At 50.6% G+C, this 22,961-nt stretch overlaps 1 protein-coding gene across 2 annotated transcripts in view; it reads right to left on the reverse strand.

The window, feature by feature from the left end:
- Positions 1-22,961, reverse strand: part of Eya2 (EYA transcriptional coactivator and phosphatase 2) — a 241,229-nt gene that overhangs the window by 131,204 nt on the left and 87,064 nt on the right. For both annotated transcript variants that reach the window (XM_023720813.1, XM_004636067.2), the window contains exons 3-4: positions 11,987-12,032; positions 8,803-8,945 (exon numbers count right to left, since the gene is read on the reverse strand). In XM_023720813.1, the coding sequence (XP_023576581.1) occupies positions 8,803-8,945; positions 11,987-12,032 (189 nt within the window). The remainder of the gene's footprint in view (positions 1-8,802; positions 8,946-11,986; positions 12,033-22,961) is intronic.

Below are 22,961 nucleotides of genomic sequence, written 5' to 3' on the forward strand. Positions count from 1 at the left end.
TAATTCTGTAATAGCAGTTTCTCTTCTCCTTATCCAAGCACCACCATAAAGCACGAGATGGATCTTGAGAAGGCGATTCTGGCTGGAGTCCTGAGTGTTTCGCTGGCCTGCTCAGTGACCCTGACAGTTTCTCCTGCAAGCCCATCTTGGATGTCTCCTTCCTTATGAAATGCAGGGCAGTTGAGAAACTGAAGGAAGAGAAAAGGACGAGCAGACACAGCTCTGAACAAGGCACTTGAAAACACACACATCCTTTTCATCCTCATGATGAATCCACGACACAGGCAACGTTACTTTCCTTAAAGACAGAATCTGAGGCTCGGAAAGCCAGTTCACTAGACTGGGTTCTTGCAACTGAAGACAGATGTGAAGTCAAGGGTCCCTGAGGCCTCTCAGTGGTGGGTATGAAAGGGTGCAAGGCTCGTTACAGCAGCGAGGACAGCCATAGGCACCCTCTTTGGTCGCTCTGTGTCCTAGGAATGGTCAATGATGTACCTGGTACAGTTTTCCTGTATACCTGGAGTAAATCTGCACTTCTGTGATGCCATCCAAGGCCCTCCGGGGGCACTGCCCAGCCTTCCAACCTCACTCACTGTCTTCTCTGTGCCCCCCGGCCTCCCTTCAGTCAAGCCATGCGCTTAGCCTCTCTCACTAATTTTAGTGGCTGGTAGGAAATCTGAAGTTTGGAATATCACTGTGGAATCAGCCAGTCTCCTGATGACAAGCTCTGGGTTGATTTTACGACCCCAAACAAAGCACATTCCTACTCTGGAAATGGTAGAGGATCTCAGTTGGCTATGAGGGATATAACTGCTGTATCAGGGTATGTTCATTTCTTGTTTCAAATACAGACAAACTGCAAGGATACCCTTGGTCTCAGGGCCTTTGCATATATTGTCCCCTGTGCCTGGATTGCGCATCCCCTCTTCGTTACCAGGCTGACGCCTTGTTCTCTTGAGCCTAAAGCTGCCCTAGAAAGACCTACGGTTTCCACAGTGCATGCTCTCTTCCTTCACACCACGTGTCAGAGCCTGTTTGTCTGACTCCAGCTTCCCTCTCAGGCTGAGAGCTGCAGGAGGGCAGGGGCTGCATCTGTCCCGTCCTCTGTAACGGCCCTACATGTAGTTCACTGGCAGGTGGTAGGTGTCCCTGCCCCTAAATAGCTGATGAATGAATAAATATGAAAGACAATAAATAAAGCATTTCACCTCTACTTTTGTTTTCAGAAGAGTTTGGACCCTAAAATTCTAACCTAGGAGAAAAGGAACAGAAGATGATAAGGAAAAGGGGAGGTGAGAGGCTTTGTCTGTAACTCAGTGTGGCCCAGACTGTGGGCCAGGAGACTGGAACAAGTTCATGATGTGAAAAGACAGCCAGTGAGACAAAAGCATTTGCAAAGTCTTGTAGCAATCTGGCAGAGCAGCAGCATCTATGGACAACTGTAGATTTGTATTTTGTACACATTTGAAATTCATTTTATTTCACTTCACTGAAGTATTAGTCTACGACACTTTCAGTCCATAATCTGAAATGGACTGAAAATTAAAAAGCAAAACTAAAAACCTTTTATAGCACATGAGAATCACTGGTCCTACAGAGTGAATCCAAAGGCAACCTAGCAGTTGGAGGTGTAGGGACACCCTGGTCACAGAACACCTCCAGTCTCCCCAGAATTTCCGATGAACCTCTTCCTGGCAGTGACAAGGGGGTGTTACGGTTTGTGTCTAGATGCGTCCCCCAAAGCATCATGTGGTTTTGGTGGACAGGGTTTATGGGGCAGCTGAATCAAGAGTTTGTGTTTCCTGCTCTAATGCTAAGGGATTAGTGCTAAGGAATTAAGAGTGCAAGTGCCGCACCCACCCTAAGGCAGGTGGCCTGCATACAATCTAAGGGACAGAGAGGAGCTTGCTCTCCCCTTGTCTCTTGTTGCTTTTGGTGTCTTCTGTTGCCACCAACCGTTGTCCCTGTGCTGTGCTACCCTGCCTTGCAGCTAGCCGATTATGGACTGAAATCTCCACCAACTGTGGGATAAATATAACTTTCCTCCTTTAACCTTGGGTGTTGGGTATAACTAAGACACAGGGCTTCCATCATGTTCTCAGTGCCTCTGGTTTCAGCTCATGGGAGCATTGAAGTGACAGTGTGCATTATAGAGGATGCCACGATAGTGACCAGCAGGCATTCATTTACTCACTCTTTACTCATTCATTCATTCATTCATTCATTCATTCATTCACTCACTCACTCACTTACTCGCTCATGTCCCGCCTGCAACAGGCCAAAGACACAGAGTCTTGGCAGGGGAGACACAGCACTGCTTGAAGCTCACATTCTTGTAGGAGGAGACAGACCACAGAAAACAAGCCAATGATGTGGAACAGTCTCCCCTCCTCCCATGGCTGCACCTTCCTGTATCCCAGGACCAGGAGACGTTGCAGGTACTTTGGAAAAAAGTAACTCCACCTAAAAACTATTTGCTGGCCTTAAGCAATAATGGCCAAGACAGGGCCGGGGAGATGGCTCAGTAGAATAAGCGCTTGCTTGGCAAGCGCAAGGGCCTGAGTTCAATCCCCAGTTCCACCAAAAAAAAAAAAAAAAAAAGGCCAGGACATAAGCAATGAGAACAAATGTCTAACACAAAATTCTTTTAAAGGCAATTCAGAGACCACTGTGCAGGTAACAGTCCCGAAGGGTTTGCCCCGCCCTGCCTCCAGCTCCCCACTCCTCCCTGTCACCAAGCACTCTGCTTCTCTCAGTCTTGCTCTCTTTCTCTTTGTCTTCACAGGTGCTGGCTATTTCATGCTCTGAAGTCACAGGCAAACAGAGAAAAGGAGGAGGAGGGCCCTGTTCCCCACCCCCTGGAACTATCTGGAAGCAAAATCCCGCCTTTGCAAAGCTTTCCTGCAAAGCAGGTAGGTGAGAGAGGATTCTGGGGTAGACGGGAAAGTCCAGGTGTGCCCAGAGTACCGGTTCCTGGTCTGCGGATTTCTACCTCCACCCTTAGATGCCCACAGACCAGAGTTGTGGTCTGGGCTTCAGTCAGTTCAGAAATGCAGAGACACAGGTACGGTGTGGAAATGGCCTAGGTGACCAGGTAAAGAGAATGCAGTACACGTACACAGTGAACTGTGACTTAGCCACAGAGAAGAACAAAATCCTTCCATTTGCAGCAGAGAAGCTGGAGCTGGGCGACACAAGCTAGATGAAATAAGGAAGACACCCCAAGTCTTCTCTCATGTGTGGCAGCTAACAGAAGTCAGCCAGGATGTAGCACAGTGGTCGCCAGGGGCGAGAATGGCTCTGCTCAGTGCACGCTGCACACAGCATTGAGATATCACATGAAACCCTGTTAATATGTGCAATTAATATATGCTAATAAAAATCAAATAGAAAAACATACATATGCATTGTGGCAAGTAAACTCACGGCTGCAGTAGTCTGCAGCTTCTTTCTTCAAGGCCAGATTTCCTTCCACACCCACTAGGTTGGGCTGGCCTGCGGCTTGCTGGGACTGGTGGAAGTGGCTGAGAGGGTACAGCTCTGGAGAGTGGGCTCCGGGAGCCCTGCAGCTCTACCTTGGCCCTCCTGGGGAGTGGGGCTCATTGGCTGTGAAAAGCCCAGGCTGCTGCCTAGGGGCCAGGTGGGCCCAGCTGACCTGCCTGCTGGATACAGCTGCACAAGACAGTGACCTACTGGAGTGACCTGTTGGTCACTCAGCTAACAAAAAATAAGAAATCGGTGTTGCTTCTTACACACTACAGACAAGGGTTGGCCAGGAAATGGAAGTTTCATGGATTCCACGACCCAGAAATTCCACTCTTAGGTCTTTGACTCGAGAATGTACAGAGGTGCTGGCTCTGGGATCCTGGGCAATGGAAAACAAAACTCCCAGATCCTAAGTGATCGCCTGAGGGAGGCTGGGTAAATGAATAATGCTGCTGTCAACTAAGGGAAGACCAGGTAACAGAAGGAATGGGCTGCAGCTACATGGATGAGCAGCCACAGATTTCACGACATCGTGTTGGGTGGATAAAGTAAAATGCAAAGGAATGCATGCTGAAAGATGTGACGTATAGGTATACAGTTTAATGCACACTTAAAATCTCTACATGAGGCATCAGTAGACTGCTGTCTATAGGCAAATGTGATCGGCTGCTGCTTTTAGAAGCAAAGTTTTGTTGAAACAGGACACGCTCATGGGTGTGCTAGCTATGGCTGCTTCCTCTCCACAGCGGCAGAGCGCAGTGCCTGAGAAGCTGGAGAGACAGATACATTTGCTGTGTGCTTCTGCACAGACAAAGCGTGCTGGCTCCCATCCCATGTGCACCGCAGGGGATGATAAACCTCAGATTCAGAGGGGAGAGGATCTTGGAGACAGACTTGGCTTTTTTAAAGGTGGGTGGTTAGTTGGTGGGTATTTGTAGCACTACCCTTTAACTTTTCTCGATGTCTTAAATATTGCGTAATGAATTGAGAAAAAGAACACTCAATACTCTGGACACCCCCGTCTCCAGTTTGCTCAACTATGCTATTTCCCCACAGTTATTCAAACAACTGTAAGTAGTATGATTTGCTAAGGAGCAATGAAAAAACTTCTTGACAAGATTCAGCAAGGCTGGCCCAGACAATGAGCAAACACTGCTTGCTTGGGCACGGGCATGTGCGGAGGGAGTGGCTTTCCAGCCCCTGTTACATTCATGGATGTGGCCATTCTGGGTGTATGTGGCTGCCCACGTCTGCACTCACAGGTGCCATCACTGAGCACTTCCTGTGGGAGGGGCCTTTTATGTAGATCAGAGCCCACAGCCAAATCTGCCCCCTGCCTGTTTGTGTAAATAAAGTTTTATTGGGACACATTGCCTGGCAGCTCATAACATAAAGACAGAGCTCAATAGCTGTGATGGAGACCATATGGCCCCCAAGGTGGAAAATGGTTATTACCTGGCCTTTTACAGAAAAGGCCAGACAATCTTTGACACAGATGACTTTATTTAATCTACACCATAAGCACAGGAAGCCAGATCTAGGACTATTTGCATTGTATGAGTGAGAAAACCGAGGCCCAGGAGATGAGGTCATGCCCAGGACTAGTACCAGGACTCCAGACCATGTGCTCTTGCTGCCTAGCCTGCATCGTCTGGAAAGGGACCCTTTGAAAGTAACTGAGACAGTAAAATAACTTCGAACCAAATTAATTTCCATCTGATGCCATGTTTTGTCTGGGAACAGGGCTCGTTTTCTCATTTATGTGAAAAGTAATACGGCTGCACTGTTCTTGGCTGTCAGCCAGGCGGGGCAACTTCGTGTGACTGTGTCACAAGTCTTCTAGCATGGGAGGCAGATGGAGCAGATGAGATGCCCACACCTGTTGGCCCAGGTCTGTCACAGGTAATCCCCCAGGATTCAGGGAACGCATGTCTGGGCGGCAGGACTCGGTGGATGGGGGCTCCCCGGGCCCAGAGTTAGGCTGCCTGGGTTTAACCTCCCCTGCTACTAACCAGCTGGGAGACCTTGGGTGAGCTCTTCGCCCTCTCTGAGCCTGTTTCTTTATCCTTCAAGGGAGGATAAGGCTGTGACCTTCCTTGTAGGGCTGAGGTGGGGATTAGAGGAATTAATGGGCATAAAGTAATGTGAGTGACAAGCAGTCAATGATGGTGACTGTTGTTAATGCCTGACCTAATGCGCCGACAGGACCTGTCACTCCTGCTCCAGAAAACTCTCGGCTCTTTCTGCTATGCCCTGCCACAGCCTTGCCCAGGCCCCCGTGACCCGCGCCTCATTCCCTGCATGCCGTGCTCCCTCCACAGTGATCACCTGTAGTCACCGCATCATAGCAGCCACTCTCTGCTTACCAGCTTGCTAGTGGCTTCTGTCTCCCTTGCAATAAACCCCAAGGCTTTTGGGGGCCTCTGAGGCTCTGTCCACTGGCCCCCATGTCTCACCTCATGCTCTAGCCCTGGCTGCTCCCTGCCTGGACACTGCACCAGGCAAATGAATTGGGTGCTCACTTAAAGGTTCCCTGGCCCTGGAACCTAAATTAAACCATTCTGATCATCTCAGAGGTTTCTTGCCTTCCTTTATACCAGGCTTCGTGGTTTGAAATACAAATATTTAAGTCTGCTTAATGCTTTTCTCCCCCAAGGCTTGCAGGTCTGAATGTGTTTCTGAGACAGGCAGAGTCCAAGGTGGCAACAGGGCTGGATGGAGACTGTGGCCAAAGAGCCTTCGTAGGAACAATCCTTCTCAGGGCCACACGCTCTTCATACCACACTGTGGCCTGCTGGATCCCATGTTTAAAGACAATGTATGTGTGAACTGGTGCGTAAACATTTGCCATTTTAAAACTGGCAATTACCTGTGATTTTTTAAAAGTCAAGTATATTTAAGAGACTGAAAAAATACCCACAGGTCTCACCACCCCCTCACCCTGTGTCTTCAGCCTCTGGCCTAGACTCTCATGCCTGCTACGTGGGCCACTACGCACACGTGACCCAGTGCTGAATGAGTGAATGATGAATGAACGACGGCAGGGCTGAGGTGGGATGGAAGAAAAGGCAAAGGAGCACCAGGTTCAGTGTCTGCGGCGAAGCTTCCCCAGTTAGTCTGGAAGGGGAGACGAGCACTGATTTTATAGCTGAGGAAACTGAGTCATCAGGGGAGCTCAGAATGGAGGACAGGTCTGCTGCCCACCAGCCCTGTGTTCTCTCCACTGGCCTGGGGCTCGGCTGGACTGAGAGCCATCAGCTGACCCTGGGGCTTCCTTCCACCCGCCCTTCCTGTTCCTGGACCCGTCCCACTCACATGTGGATCAGCTGTTCACGCCCACCTCATGGGAACCATCCAGGCTGCATGAGAGCATCAGCCAAATGTGGCCACCTGGGGTAGCCCACCCGCCCCGCTGCTGTGTCTGCGTCAGGGATCTCTGTCAGAGAAATTCCAGGGTTGTACACAAGTCCTGGATGGGAAGGTTTCTGTTATCTTTGTGTCTAGGTGTCCCCCCAAAGCCTCTTGCGGTCATGGGGCAGCTTCTAGAGTTTGTGATTAATTCATGTTCCAATATTGGGATTATGGGTTTGAGTGCTACACTCACCCTGTGGCCGATAATCTGCATACAAATGTAAGGAAGCGAGGCAAGTTTGGTAGCTGCTGCAGCAGTTGCTCCTCCCTTTGTTCTTTGCTGTTTTCCTCTGCCATGAACTGCTGCCCTCTGCCATGTGCCTCTTTACTTTGGAGCCAGCTGAGTAAGGACTGAAACCTCCACTAACTGTGAGCTAAATAATCCTCTTCTTCCTTAATTTTTTTTTTTTTTTTTTTGTATTTTAGGGAAGAGCCTATAGGGTGTCACTACTAGATTGGACTCATCCACCTGTCTACAGCCTCCCAAGAGCTGGGATTACAGGCACGTGCCACCACACCCAATCTCAATTACCCTCTCAGTGCGCCCCGGAGGCAGGGCCGGCATGGCAAGCCGAGGGATTGAACCCCCGGCCCCTGTGTTCCTTCCTTAATTTTTGGATGTTAGGTATTTTGTCCTAGCAATGAGAAAAGTAACAAAAAAGTAACTGAGACAGTTTCTCTGTCGTGGGGCCCAACAGCAGTAGGGCCCTCTTTGCCACCACACTGGGAAACAGAAGATGACTCCTGTTATCACCCATGTGCCTGGATTCAACTCTATGGAAGCCAGTGTCCTAGGATTTTCAGCTGGGTGGACAATAAACCACCTTGTTTCCTTAAACTGATGCGTGTCAGGGTGTTGTCATGGCTAAGAAGCTTCGGTTAATGTACCAATTAAAAGAGGAGGGCACAGGGACTGTGATTTGATCCTGGCACAGAAAAAGACATGATGTGCCGGCCCTGACCCCAGGGCACGCTGAGATGGCAATTGAGACTGGGTGTGGTGGCACATGCCTGTAATCCCAGCTCTTGGGATTACAGCCTCTTGGGAGGCTGTAAACAGGCAGATCATTATGAGTTTGATCTAGTAGTGAGACCCTGAACACCCTGTCGACTCTTCCCTTAAAAAAAAAAATACAAATAAATAAATAAATAGAGAAGAGGGAGTGGTGTGGATAGAAACCAGAGGCAGAGGCAAATCAGCAGGGAAGCTGGGTCCATGAGTCTTCAGTTCTTAACAGTAATGTGGTGATGGCCAAAGCCAAGAGCTCTGTGGCTTTTGCTTCTCCAGCCTCCATTTCTCCTTCTCATCCTAGGCCACCTCTGGATTTTCTTCTGAGAGAAGCGTCTTCCTGCATACACCATCCACCTGCTTCAGCCTCCTTATTTCTCTTGTCCCATCGCCTTGTCTTGCTCTAAGCCCTGCCAAATGGTCTTGGTTGGCCCAGTGAGGGCCGAGATGGGATTCTGTGGGCAGGACTGGCAGGATGGTTTTCTAGATGGAAGGATGTGAAATTTGCAGGCACCAGTTTTGCTGTTACATGGGGACAAGTTCTACGGGAGTAAGGTCCAATCAGAGGACAGTGAGTGAGACATATTCCTTATGATGCATATCTGGGTTCAGCCATAGGTGGTGTTAACTATACCCCTAAATCAACCAGTATGTGAATCATTAAATTCCTATTTTCCCTAAACCAGCTTCACTTAAGTTCCTGATTCTTTCATTCAAAAGAACCTTTGACATAATCTAGAATTTGCACCACATTTATAATGTTTCTGCTCCTTTTATCTCTGACTCAGAATGAGCTGGGATGCACTTCTCATTCTGCGCTGAACTGAAAAATAGGGCAGGACAAAGATCACGATGTTGGGGGCTGACGGGGGAAGAAGGGCTTGCCTGGTACTCACTGTAAGAAGGGATCCCATAGGCTTGCGCTGGAGGTGGGTAAGCTGTATAAGGGGCGGCCTGCTGGATCCCCGCGCTGTACTGCGTCTGGCCGTAGGCTGCCATGGTCGCTGAGGGTGGGCTGGGTAGCACACGGGGGCAAGGTCTGTGTGCAAGGAGAGAAGATGCAACCTTAGTCCAGTGCCCTGCAACCCTTCCCCTGGACCTTGGTGTCAACACTGCCATCTGTCCTTTAGTATTCAATCTTTCCAGGGTGGAGGCAACCTCTGCGCTCAGCAAATCTCATTTCATTTTCCTTTCCCTGGGAGCCAGAAGATTGTTTCCTGTCTCGACTGCATTCAGACTGGACAAAGTGGCGGAGTCCCACCTAATGGAGCGAGGGCAGACCCAAAGTCACACCCAGGTGTGGCCAACGATAGCATCCGCTCCAACTCTCCTGGTCTCTCTGCCTTTGGTAGCAAAGCAAAGCAAAGCCTGCAATGTCAAAACCATGACAGGGAGAACCTGGTTCTGTCAGCTTGTGGAGGATACATGCCCTGCAGTGTCACCCAGGCCATTCTGGACTTCCGGTGAGTAACAGAAACTTCCACTATGTGCTGTGGCTGAGCCTTCACGGTTTATTGTTCCACCTTAACTGCCCATCCTAATTGAGACACCTTCCCAGTTTTAATGGGGCTGTCAGTCAAGAGGTTTTTGCTCTTAGCCAAGAGGTGGGCACACAGAGTAAGATCATCCAATCAGGGGCCTTAAATCCTAGGCTAAACAATTTATTTCCATAATCACACTGTGAAGACACCGTTTTTCAGTTCCTTCCTGTGGCCCAGATCCCAGAAGCTGGGCTACTTTTGGTCTTTCTCAAGAGCCTGCTTTTCTCATTTTCATTTATACTGTAAGTTATTCCAGATTGTTCCAAAGAGTCCTTATAGATTGACATCAGCTGGAGTTGCTTCCACTCAAGGGCCACGACTGGATTCTGTGCTCTAAGCTGAACAACGGTTTCCACAAAGGGCCAGGCTTTCTGGAGCTATTCACTAAGCCATTACTAATGTAATCACAGCTGGGCTGGGAACCGAGTCATACACCCCTGGTAGGAGCATGTATCTCCTTGGAGCCTCTTTGGAATTCTGGGTAGGAGGTGTTATAATTTCTATCTTAGACATGAAAAAAAACAAAAACAAAAACAAAAACAAAAAAAACAAAGCTCAAAGACCTGAAGCCAAAGCTACAAAAGAGGTGAATCTAGCATTGAAGCTCTGGAGTCTAACTCCATGGCCCCTGCTTGTCACCTTGCATCCATCGGTGCTACACCTTCCTCTCGCCACAAAGCGGGAGATGGTGGCCCACGGGCTGCTCAGCCACGGATCGACAGCCACCACTCCTTGGTGCAATGTATTTGTCCTTCTTCCTTATTTGGACTTTCTGCTAATACTTTAAAACCAGGAGGCTGCGTGCACACACACAGACATACACGTACTTCATTTCCCCCCTCTTCTTGGAAAGCATTTCTGCAAGTTGCCGTAGGGTGCTACCAGCTGGCTTTGGGTAGCAACCTCCTCCAGACTGAACATCACTCTCTGTATGCAACAGCCCCTGCTGCTCCTTCACTTACTTAGTCATAAAAGTGGCCAGCAATTCCCATGCCTCTCCTGTGCCAGGCCCTGCCCTAATGATTACTTTATGTGGGCTGGATCATTTAAACCTCCCAACTCCGCCAACCCACAGAGGTATTTTCTATCCTTAGGCCCACTTTGCAGAAAATAGGCAGAGGCTAAGCAACACACCCGAGCATACAGCTGTTGCAGACTGGACTCTGGTCACACCCTGACTCCCTCCACCACGTGGCCTTCGCTGGACCCCACAGCTGGGACAATCTGACTACGCCCGCTGACGTGCCCGGGCTGGAAAACACGGATGAGACCCTGAAATCTCCACTTTGGGCATATTACATCGCTGTCATTAAAACTTCTTTGACTCCAGATATTTTCGTTCCAGATATTAAACAGGGGTAGGTTTGCCCGGATAGGAAGCCTCATGGCAGGTGTGAGGTGAAGCAAAAGTTTAGGGAATTGTAAGCACATGTCTGCACGCCCTGCTTTCCTTTCTGACTGTATTGCTGTGATAAAGGACTACTTGGGGAGCTTGCTCCAAAATGCATATGCATCTCATTTGAGCTGCAGATGCCAGAACCAATCCTGGAGGGCGTTTCATCAGTCAATATCCTGGCTCTGCAGGGTGCCTGGGGCTTCCTGCTGCTCAGAGAATCGTACTTGAAAATGTTCCCGAATCACACCCTGCCTCAGAAGAGAAGCAGAAGGTAGAAATCCGAGATGAGTAAATCCTGCTTCCCATCAAAGCCAAGTTAAACGATTTGGATTAAAAGGGGGTTGGGGGGTGGACGGGTGAAAGTTAAAAGCCAGAGAAAGGATGCTGGCGTGCTCTAACCCTGAGGCCTTTAAGAGTCGGAGACTTCATCAAGCTTGGCTGGTTGTTACCCTTTACCCCTGAAACATCTTAGGCATACAAAGCAAATATCTTCCTCTCAACAGCTGCATGGTGGCAGACCGACAGGAAGATTCGCAGATGCCAGGGGTACCTATCTGCACAGCAGGGGCCAGGGCTTAGCCTGGCAGGTCTGAGGGCAGCTTGCAGAGGGTGCCCTGGTGAGCCCTGAGCAGTGTGGACTCCCTCCTCCCATCCCTCCCAGAGTCCTGGAGTGCTGTCTCCCCACCATCCAAGGGCACAGGCTGAGTCTCCTTCACCCCTGTACCCCAGGGCCCAATACAGCAGGTGATCCCAAGAAGTGCTGGGTGAAAGGGAGTAGGAAGAACAGGAGCTAGGAGGGTGAGAGCAGGAAGGAGAAAGAGCCCTCCAGAGAAAGAAGAGGGACAGGGATGGGAGGAGGAAGGAGGCGAGAGGGGAGCCAAGGGCAGAGGAGGTGGGAGGAAAGGACTGAGACTGAGTCAAGGAAAGAATGAGAAAATGAACAGAGAAGACAACAGCCAATTCTCTCATAAGAGTATTCCAGGCCCATCCTAGGCAGCCGTCCCACATTTTCACCTATTTTATGGGACAGATAGCAGGGATGTCCCTTTCCCCAGCCATGAGACTCCAAACCCAACCCTCTCTCCACCTCTGCTGTCAAAGGAGGAGGGGCAGCATGAGCAGGGCACAGGCGAGGACACTCACCTTGCAGAGAGCTCGGGCACACTCAGGGGAGCCGTTCTGGTGGTGCCTGTGGGGTGGGGGAGAAAGAGGCGAAGAGTTGAGCCAGTGGCGGGATGCTCTGCAGAGGCTGTGACTTCGGATGGTGGCCTAAGTGGGAGGGCCTGAGAAAGTCCAACCCAGTTTACCTGATGCCCCACAATGTAGGCCTCTCCTCCTACAGGGGGTCAGAACTTCCTAGGTGCCCTTCCTCTCCACGAAGGATGCCCTAGAAACAATCTAAAGCACTTCAAGCATCAGAATAGAATCCACAGCCCTACCCGCTGTCAGATGGAGAAACTGGGGCTGAAGAGACACAAAGGCTATGCTTGAGCCAGATCACTGGACTCCCCAGCACCACAGTGCCAGGTCCACTCCTGGACAGAACCACTGCCTTCTCTGCTTCAAACGTGGCCCCAAGGACCTCACAATGGCCCTGTGCATCCCTATCCCCTCGGGTGGTGAGGTCACCTTGACGCTCCTCCCTCCCCGCTGCCAGCCCGTGGACTTCAGGTGGGGCTGGCTCCAGCACATCCAGGGAAGACACCGTTAGGTCATCTCCTGGCTCCTCCCAGGGTGGAAGATGAGGCCTCCCGGTGGAAGTGTCTTCCACAGCATCCAACTGGCGTGGGAGAAAGAGGCAGGAGGTGGCGAGGAGTGACAGGGATAAGTCCAGGCTCATTTGCCACCGTCCAGTTTGGGGGGAGTACGTCTGTGCTCCACTATCTTCAAACACCCACTACCACGTCCTCATGGCAGAGTTTGGACAAATCCAGACTGTGTGCCCACTGAGGGGGCAGTTTGCACTCCCACCTGCCAGCTCTCACTCCCTGTTGTAAGGGCAGCGGCTGGCATCCCTTGTGCCCTGCATCTCAAGGGCTGTGCCTCTCTCAGCAGCCCCGGTGGAGACTCAGCAGGCCACTCCTTACCACCCCTTACACGCATTTCCAGACCCCTTACCAGCTCTGAGACCTTGCGGGCTGCCTAGATCTCAGGCCTCAGTGTCCCCTGATCAGTGAAAATCCTCATCTCACCAGCATGTGTGACAGTTGAGTAAGGCAGATGAAGGCGATGATGAAATCTACTAGTTACCTGGGGCTTGGTATGTGCCAAGCTCCCTTCTAAATGCTCATGTTAATTATTTTAATCCCCACACTCGCTCTACTCACGCCCTACGAGGATGAGCAGGAGGCCCAAAGAGTTCACGTAACTCACCCAGGGCCACGCAGGTCATACGGGGGCAGATGTGCGATATGAAGCCAGGTGGCCCAGCCCTGGACCTGCCTCAACCGTGACAAAAGGCGGACAAGGACAGTCATCACCACACACCAGTGAGCACGCCTGCAGGAGCTGCCTGGGCCAGGCCCGGATTAATGGCTCAGATGCATGACTTCATTCAGTCCTCACAAGTGGGTTGCATGGCGGGCAGCAGATGGAGGAGCTGGGGCTTGAAGGGCTGGGCACCGTGCTCAAGTCCTGCAGCAAGGGAGTTATGACTCGAACCCAAGGGCTGCATAAGTCTGGAATCCAAACCTACACTCTCTCCCCCACCGCTCAGCTGAGTCAGGTTCTGTTGAGTCCTGAACCAGTGGAGTGGAGGTAGGCATGGTCTTAAAATCATTTACAGAATTATAACTAGAGTTCAAAAACAGAGAAATGTCTTTATGGGGTAGGGGTACTGGGGATTAAACGCACGGCTTTCACACTGAGCTATACCTTCAGCCTACTTTCTATGTTTAACTTTGAGACAGGCCTCACCGAGTTACTAAGATGCCCAGGCTGCACTCAAATTTACAGTCCTCCTGTCTCAGCCTCCCAGAATGCCAGGATTAAGGACATGCCCCCACCTGCCACCCCCTTAAGAGCTATCTTTTTTGTCTTGTGAAATAGCATGCACTGCCAATAGTAAGAAAGCACTGTGTGCAACTTTCTTTTTAGTTATAGATGAGAGAATGAGTGGTAGGTGGGATGCCGAGTGGTGGCATGCGCATCCACTTCTCGTACAGCACAATGAAGATGGGGGAAGCTTAGAACAGCAGTAGTTGATGTCAAGAACAGGGCCTGGCACCAGCAGGTGCCCTGCGATGCCCCTTTCTGCTCAGGCTGGTGCCCCAGGCAGGACCCCACTGCCCCTTCCTCTTCCTCCCCAGGGCCAGAGACCCAGCTGACTCATTCCGAAGCAGCCAGTCTCATTACTGGGGAAAGCTCATGACTTGAGTGCGTTCAGCAGTACATGAACTCTTGAATTAAACATTAGTTTCTTTAATAAATATGTAAATATTTATAAAAATCTGAAGCTAGGGGAACAACATTCCTACAGGCTCCCATGAACTCGGCACTCCGTCTGCGGTGAGCATCTTCTCTGCAGTCTCCACGGTGGCATTTGCATCGCCTGCACACATCCCCGCCGTCACGGAGTCACTGCCTCCTTCCCGTAGCGCCACACCCCCGTCACACACACCCCCTTCCCACTCAGCGACCCGTAGGGAAGAACACGTTCTTGAGCATGCAAATGTTTCCCTTTTGCAGACTGCATGATTTTTGAAAAACAGACTATTGCCTGTTTTCTACCGGCTCACACTTAAGCTTTGCACCCCAAGGCAGCAGGAGAGGGGGGATCAGAGGCTGGAAATTGTGCGTGCTATATGCGGAATGGTCTCCCTTCTCCTTTTCTTGCTCATTCTCCTGCCCTCCTTCTCCACCTCACTTTCCTCTGGTGAAGACACAGAGGCTTCCTTGATGACCCCGAGAGTCGTGCTCAGGCAGATCTCTAGGTCCTTTCCTTCCTCAGGGGCCTGTGGTGGGACTCTGTTGAGGTTGGGGGCTCCAGGTGTTGGTCACGGGGCAGGGGCTAGGACTGCCCAGGCATGAAGCCAGGAGTTTCTGTTTTCCTCTGTGCTTTGCTGTCCGGGGTTGTGAGTCCTGGGAGGTCCTGGGTACCCAGGACTCACTGTGCATTTGTTGTTGCCCCAAATCATTATCTACCAGCAAGTGGACTCAACAGCAAGAGGTCGCTGCAGGCAGCACTGGCTTCAGTACAGCAGGTTGAGATTACAAACCATCAAGATAGTCACAGTGGACAACCTGGTCCTCATGAAGTCCAGCATGCCTTTTAGGGACTTCCCCGGTGCCCACTTCATCACTGTCTTTAGGTCATAGAATGCAACAGATTTTTTCAGATGGCAGGGCAGAGCCTGGGCAGACACAAGGTTGAGACAAGGAGGCCTCATGTCCTGTTGAGCTGGGCAATCACCTGGCCACAGCCTTGGCAGCACCAGTGGGCAGTGTTATGCACAGTGGCCACTGCATCACAGCTTGTCAGAGGGCAGGGAGGTGAGGGTCGTGAGTTCCCGCAGGGGACCCTGGCTTGGAGCAGGGCAGCTGCAACCTGGAGGCCCATCATCAACACAGACCATCAGCAAGAGAGGCAGAGATGATGGACCCTTAATGCCACTCTTCAGGGGAGCCCCAAGCATGGAGCCACGATGCTTAGCACCCCTTGACACTGGTGGATGGACACAACCCTTGTCAATGCCACTGAGGTTGTCACAATGGACTCACACTGCAGCATGCATGGAAGAGTCACTGAATACAACTTGAAGCCCCGGTGCCAGGGGCAAACACAGCCCCAGTGCCATGTCACCCAGCAGGGCCACGTCTGTTGATTTCCACTTCATCTTCAGGTCATGGGGAACGTGGCCGGCACAACAAGCTGGGGCAGCTAACTCTCAAGTGGGCACAGGCACAGAGCCCCCTGTACCCACTTCTGAACCTAGATCTCCTCTTGCTTAACACCCCAGGGCCAAGTCAGAGGATCAGCTATGCACGTATCTGTTCACTGCCCACTGCAACCAGGCATGAGCTGGAGCTGGGTTACAACAGTGAGCAAAGGCAGCCAGGGCCCTGCCCTGGTGAAGCCCCCTGCTTGTCTGCTGGGGAGGACAGTGGCACACGCATCATCACACTGGCCACTGCTAAATTACGATGATAGCGAGGTGCAGAGGAAGAGAGGGGGTGCACCTGGCTCTACCTGGAGATTCTGCCAAAGCACGGACTCTGATCCTGCAGGTCTCAGATGCTACCCAGCGAGGTTGATCCACAGGCCTGCACCAGAGGCTAATCCAGATCTCCAAGCCACTGAGAGCTACTGCAGTTCTGGGCTCATAAAAATAAATCTCTATCTCAGAAGTCACAGCGTCAAATGCATACTAGGGCTAAGAAGGCAATACAACTTGAAGATCTCTTACCTGAATCACTTGGGACCACAGTGTTCTAGATTTTGGAGTTTTTTAGATCTTGGAACATACAGACTAAGAAATCTTGGGGATGTGTCAGCTTTTCATTCCTATAACCAAATGCCCAAGGCAGTTAACTTATAAAGAGAAAAGGTTTATTCTGGCTCACAGTTCTGGAGATTCTAGTCCAAGAATAGGTAGCTGCATGGCTTTCAGCTTCTGGCAAGGGCACACTTCATGGTAGAGGTGCATGGGGGAGCAAAGTGCTCACCTCACAAGCCAGGAAGCAGAGGGGAAGCTGGAGGGCACACAGTCCCCTTCAAGGGATGCCCTACAAGCTATGGAATTCCCATAAGGCCCTGTCTTCTAAACAGCCAAAGACCCTCCTAAGAGTGCCGCGTTGGTGACCAAGTCGTAAACTCACAGACTTTTAGGGGGACACTCAGCGTCCAAACTGTACCAGCACAGGACCCGGGTCATTTCACACACACCTTGTACATACAGCCCGACAGTGACTTTCTGCACACTACTACACATATACTTAATGACTCTGTACACAGAGCAAAGATTCATGGTGTGGAATTTACCACTTGGAGGCATCATGAAGGGGCTCAGAGTTTCTGATTTTGGAGCTTTTCAGACTTTGGACTTCTGGATTAGAGGTGCTCAAACTGTACAGCTGAGCAGAGCATAAGACCCTGTTTTACTATTAGGAAACTACAACTGTAGGCTTGTGTGAGTGCACACTTAGGGCTGATTGTATTTGTGATCAGTAACTTACCCAGGGACACCCATAGTTCGTTTGCTCATTCATTCATTTATTCATTCATGCACCGGACAGACATTCCTCATTCACCTAATGTGGGCCAAAGCCATAATCCAAATCTCATGATCTGTTTACTGACTGTTCTTTCTAAAGAAACCTGGTGGGCCTAAGTGGTCAGGATAAAATTCAAGCCCCACCTCTGTGGCGCCCCAGCGATAGGCCCCATCTTTTCTTCTCCCAGGGCCTCAATTTCCTCATCTGAAAAATGGGGCAAGAGATCACACTGCTGAGGAGGTGGGCACCTGCCAAGTGGTAACCGCAGCCCACCCAGGAGCTGCGGTTAGCTTTCCATTGTCCTGGGGTGCTTGCTCAATGCCACGCGCTCACTCTGACTGTGTATACTTTTTTTACCTCTCCCTGGGAAGATTAAGAAGCTAATGATTATGAAAGCAGCAGTGCTGTTAAGCTGCCTCACCGGGCCCCAGGGACCGCCTCCTAAGGATCCCACAGGGAGGGAGCAAGGCACTGTGCAGCGCCAGCGTGATGTCCTGAGGCGGGTCTTCACTAGGAAAGGGGCGTGTCTGTACACTGCTTAGTGCGCCTCCCTAGGGTGGGGATTTAAGTCACTCCCATGCCGGGACAGCAAAGCCAGAAGAGCGCTATACCAGGAGTCCAGAGGTGTGGGCTCCTGACCCGACTCCTACAGAGTAGCTGTGTGACCGTGAGTTGGTCATTTGTCCATCATGGGGATGTTGCGGAGGCTGGAAAGAAATGTGGCAGTGCGCAGGTTGTAGAGGGCTCATCGATGCTTTTCTCCTGAAATAATCCCAGACTGCTTTTAAAAACACATTAGAATCAAAATGAGGGCGGGCCAAATAGCTCAGCAGATCAAAGCGCCTGCAAGCAGGTACAGGGGATGGGGGATCAATCCCCAGGACTGCCATGCTGGCTCTGCCCCCCAGGGCGTAGTGAGAAGAGCGACTAAGCGATTAAGACTGGGCGCGGTGGCTCATGCCTATAATCCCAGCACTTTGGGAGGCTGTAAACAGGAAGATCACTACAAGTCTGATCTAGTAGTGAGATCCTGAACACCTTGTAGATCCTTCCTTAAAATACAAGGGGGAAAAAAAAAAGAATCAAAATGAGTTATCCAAGTCAAACCTGTCCTGGAATTAGTTTCTCTCTTAAAATTTATTTCAGTGGGGTGTGTGTGTGTGTGTGTGTGTGTGTGTGCACGTGTGTGTGTGTGTAGTACTGGGGGTTCACCTGAGGGTTTCTGTACCAAGCTCCAGTGGTACCTTGGTTCACAAACCATGATTTTGGAAAAGGTGGCTTCGCCTGTGTGGGAAAGACAGTTACGGCCGTGTTTGTCACCCAGCGCTGAGTTCTTAAACAAAAACAAAATTTTGCCAAATGCTTTTGTTCGGGAGGCAAACTGTTCACAAACAAAGTTGTTCATGAACCCAAGCACTGCTGTGTATCCCCAGCAGTTGTTTACTTATTTATTTATTTTTTAAATTTTGAGACAGAGTCTCACTAAGTTGGTAAATTGTCCAAGCTAGACTTGAGCGTGGGCTCCTCCTGCCTCAGCCTTCCAGAGCCCCGAGACAGCAGTCCCATGCATGCCCTCACACCTGGAGGAGGTGTTGCAAAGAAAGCGTAATGAGCAAGTGGCAGGATACGGTCCCAGTGCAGGGCAGAAGAAACATGTTACGTGGGGAGATATGTCATGGACGTACATCTTTTACGTGTGGAAGGTGGGATGGGATTTGTAGGACTGGCTGACCTTGTACACATAAAAGGCCTTTGCGCTTCCTTAGCACTGCATAATTGTTACAAAGAGCATTCTCTGTGTCCGGTAGGGACAGGTTGCTCGGGGTGTGAAAGCCCTACACTTAGTGCTTGGGAGGGGAGACAGGAAGCCAGGACCTGAGCAAGCCCCTGGCAGCTCCACCTGGGCCCGAGAAATGCACCAAGGTCTGCCAGCATCAGGCTGGAACCAGCCAGACTGGAGCTGAAAAGGAGGCCCGGTCCTGCTCAGGACAGAGGCAGCGCAGGAAGTCTGACAGAGGTCAGCTCCTCCGATTGTTCTGCACTGCCGCTGTATCACCTCTCCTGGAAACACTTAATGAGATTATAACCTCAGCTTCTAAAAAATGTATCTGCATACCAAAAGAGAAAATGTCTTTCATTTAGCTTTACTTTCTTAGTATCCTAAAATTCCATCTCTCCTTCATAAAGAAAAGTCCAATTTGTCCTTGAATAGTAATGACCATGGGTTGGCCATATTTCTCTAGTGGGTCCTATAAGGGGTTGGGGGAGGGAACCACACTTCTGGTGGTGCATTACCTTTTACAACCTGACAAGGAAGTTTTTTATAGTCTGTACCTTTTAGTCATGGCAAATGAGGCAGGGAAATTAAGGACACTTTACTAAGGATTGAAACCTAATATGAACCTGAAGTTATTTGTAATCCCCCAAGACCTCTCAGTATGCAAGCATCCATCCATCCATCCATCCATCCACTCATCAATTATTAATGATCTTCTATGAGTCAGGCACTAAGTTGTATGATAAATAAGAATAGGAATTTTTTTTTTTTTTTTCCGGAACCAGGGATTGAACTCAGGCCCTTGCGCTTTCCAGGGAAGCGCTGATTCCACTGAGCCATCTCCACGGCCCTAAGAATAGGAATTTAAATACATATATAAGGATGAAAAATTGTCATTGTCCTGGAGGACTTTTATACGTAGAATAATGGTTCTCAACTGTGTCACTCAACAGACTGGACTGGAGTGCTTTTAAAAAATTGAGATGGGTGGGTTGCACCCAGGCCAATTAAGTCAGGCTCTCAGGGTGGGTTCTGAGTATCACCATTAAAAATAAACAACAACAAACAAAACATTGCAGATGATTCAAATATGAATTCAAGACTGAAAATCAGGGCTGGTGAGATGGCTCAGTGGTCTAAAGCACCTACTTAGAACAAGCTTAGCAAAGCACAGGGACCACGGTTCAATCCCCCAGCTCCACATGCCAGCCAGCCCCGCCCCCTGGTGGGCTGAGCTGGCCACACACACACACACACACACACACATACACACACAAATAAATAAATAAAAAACTTTAAAAAAAATAAAAATTAAAAAAAAGTGCTGGAGCCTGATTCTCAAGATGTGGCCCCTGGGCCAGTAGCCTCGGCACCCTGTCCCGGGAATTATAGCCACCTGTCATCTGAAATTCCTTGTTTAAAGACCCAGTACTTGCCCCTTAACTAGAAGGCAAGTTCTAGAAGCAGGGGGTCACCTTTGCTGTCCATCACTGAATCCCAGCCTTGGCCTCAGGGTGTGGCCCAAGATAGGCATTTGGGAATGAGCCACTGGACAAAGCTGGCAGCAATCATAACTGTCATTATTAGGAGACTGAAGCTCAGACAGGGGCAGAAATGGGCACGCGACGGCAGGGATACAAGCGTGGCCTGGGTATTCCGAGGCTGTCGGTCATGCTGTTCAGGGATCTTGGGGAGATAACAAATCAGCCTTATAGACAGACGTACACCTGTAACTGCAGATACTTGGCAAGCTGAGCCAGCAGAGTCTCAGGTTTGAATCTTGCTCCTGGCAACTTACTGAGACCCAACCAAGCTTTGAAGAAAAAGGCCAGGGTGAAGCTCAGCTGTAGAGTACTTGCCCAGCAGAAGTGATGCTCTGGGGTCCAGGCCGGCAAAGCCCCTTCTGCTCCCTATTAAGGACTCCACAAACAACAACCTAAGCATTCACTCAGGTCCAGGGCCATGGCTGAATGAAGACTTCAGCATGTACAGTACTGCTGAAAAGAGGCAGCGAGAACCAGATCATTGGCCCTATCTGTAATGAAGAGAATGAAGTATACTATAGAAAACTTTCCCCAGAAATCCTAAGATTTCTAGAATAAATATAAATCTGGAAATATACATATATGTATAAGTATATATACCTAAATTATGTATGTATTCACTTACATACATGTAACTGCATGGAAAAGGCCTTAGACAGTGCACCCCTGGCACATGTTATTCTGGGGAGCAAAGGAGAGGACAAGCTAGTGGGGATGTGGTAAAAGGACATTTTGTCCAATTTTCCAAGTTTTTGTAAAGGTCCTGCATATATATGTTACTTGGTGACTCAAAATTTATTTGAAGAAAAAAGAAAGGAAGCTGCCCGGCACCCCGCCCGCCTCCACCCAAGCCACCACACCTCTCCCGGGTTCCCACCACACCCTCTACCACGGGCGCCCCACTCTCTCGGATCTCTCATTCTGCAGCCTGCAGGGCAGCATGTGAGGCATCCCTCTTCTGCTCAGAATCCTCCCACAGCTTCCTGCTCACTCAAGGCAGAAGCCTAAGGCCCCCTCTGTCCTCATTAGACCCCTTGCTCGTGTGGCTCTACGGAAGCAGCCTCGCTGAGCTCCTCCTGCCCTCTGAGCACACGGCTGCTGCAGGGTCTCTGCACTTGCTGCCACCTCTGCCACCAAGGCTCTGGTCCACACGGCCACATAGTGCCACCCTCTCTTCCTGTGGGTCTCTGTTGCCTTCCCCGCGACAGCTCTGTAGCTACCCTAGCGAAGACTGTAACCCTCTCCACACATTCTTAGCATCCTTCCCAGCACTGCTTCCCTGCATGGTCTGCGTCATCAGCCAGCATGCTGGCCAGGTGGCTTACAATGCCAGCCTTTGGCCCTCCCAGCTCCCTCTGGCAGCCTCTCTCAAGATGGCTTTTCTGTGCTCTCTTCCCAGGCTTAGGCAGCACCAGGCGTGCAACTGAATAAAGGCTTACTGAATAAATGAACACATGACGAGTGAAGGAAGAGGGCTGGGCAACAGGGAAGACAGGAAGAAGGGACTATCCTGTCCTGCAGACCCAGGGGAGAGCTGGTCCAGAGTGGGGGCAGGGCCACGCTTCCCAGTTAAAGCAGAAAAAAGATGAGCAGGAGCTCAGCCCAGGGAGCGAAGAGCACAGGGGAGGAGATGAGTGTGGGAAGCGTCCAGGGCAGACTAGGGGGCCTGCTATGGGCAAGGGCAAGGGCCTTAGACCATATCCGAACCCTTTTCTTCTCTATGTTCCAACTCACTCTGTGTTCTCAGCAAAATGAAGATGTGGGCAGAACACTCATTCCCACTTAACACAGGGGCAAGTGAGTCCCCAGGGTTAGTCTCGGGCAGAGGTGGGGACACAGCTGGAGGCACCTGAGGGAATCTGGGGTGCACGTTTCCCTCCTGACTTCCGAGCGTGGGTGCTGAGGCCCATATCTCTCCGGGAGCCACCTCTTGGCCTTGAAGCCGCCCAGTGAGGACTGAAACCAGGGTCTGGCCCAGAAGGAGGGAAACAAAGCCTGCCAGGGAAAGCTGCCCATTGGGCCCTTGGGGTCACTCCCAAGGATGGCACGTTCCCTGCAGAGGAGAAAGTGAGTGTGTCACCAGCCCCACGGCCACCTGCTCTGAACTTGGGGGCAACTTCTCTGCATTCCACTGCTCTCACCCCAAAGCCTTCTTGCTTGTGGTCTGGGCAGTGGCCAGGGTGAAGGCAGCCATTGTTTCCAAGCGGAGAACTTTGGACCTCACTGCAGGGGGGAGCTGGACAGCACAGGTCTGATGACTAGCGGAATATGGCGGAAAGGGACTTGGAGTTGGTTTGTAAGTGGGACCTGGGATTGATTCCCGTGGGACTCTAAGGTGGCTGATTAACAGCTGTGCCTCACCTTCTGCGCCTGTGCAGTGAGCACACAGTCTAAGGAGGACGTAAGGATTGAACAAGAAACAGTCCATGCAGGGATCAGCAACTGGACCTGTGGGGTCAGACTCCCCAGGTTCCGCTCTTGGCTATCATTTACCTACACCATCCTCACAAAGATACTGAAACTCCCTTGCCTTAGTTTCCTCACCTGTAACTGGGGACAATCATGGTCCCAGTGGGGACGAAAT

The sequence above is a fragment of the Octodon degus genome, unplaced genomic scaffold (assembly GCF_000260255.1).
Source record: "Octodon degus isolate 3935 unplaced genomic scaffold, OctDeg1.0 scaffold00077, whole genome shotgun sequence".
Classification (NCBI taxonomy): Eukaryota; Metazoa; Chordata; class Mammalia; order Rodentia; family Octodontidae; genus Octodon; species Octodon degus.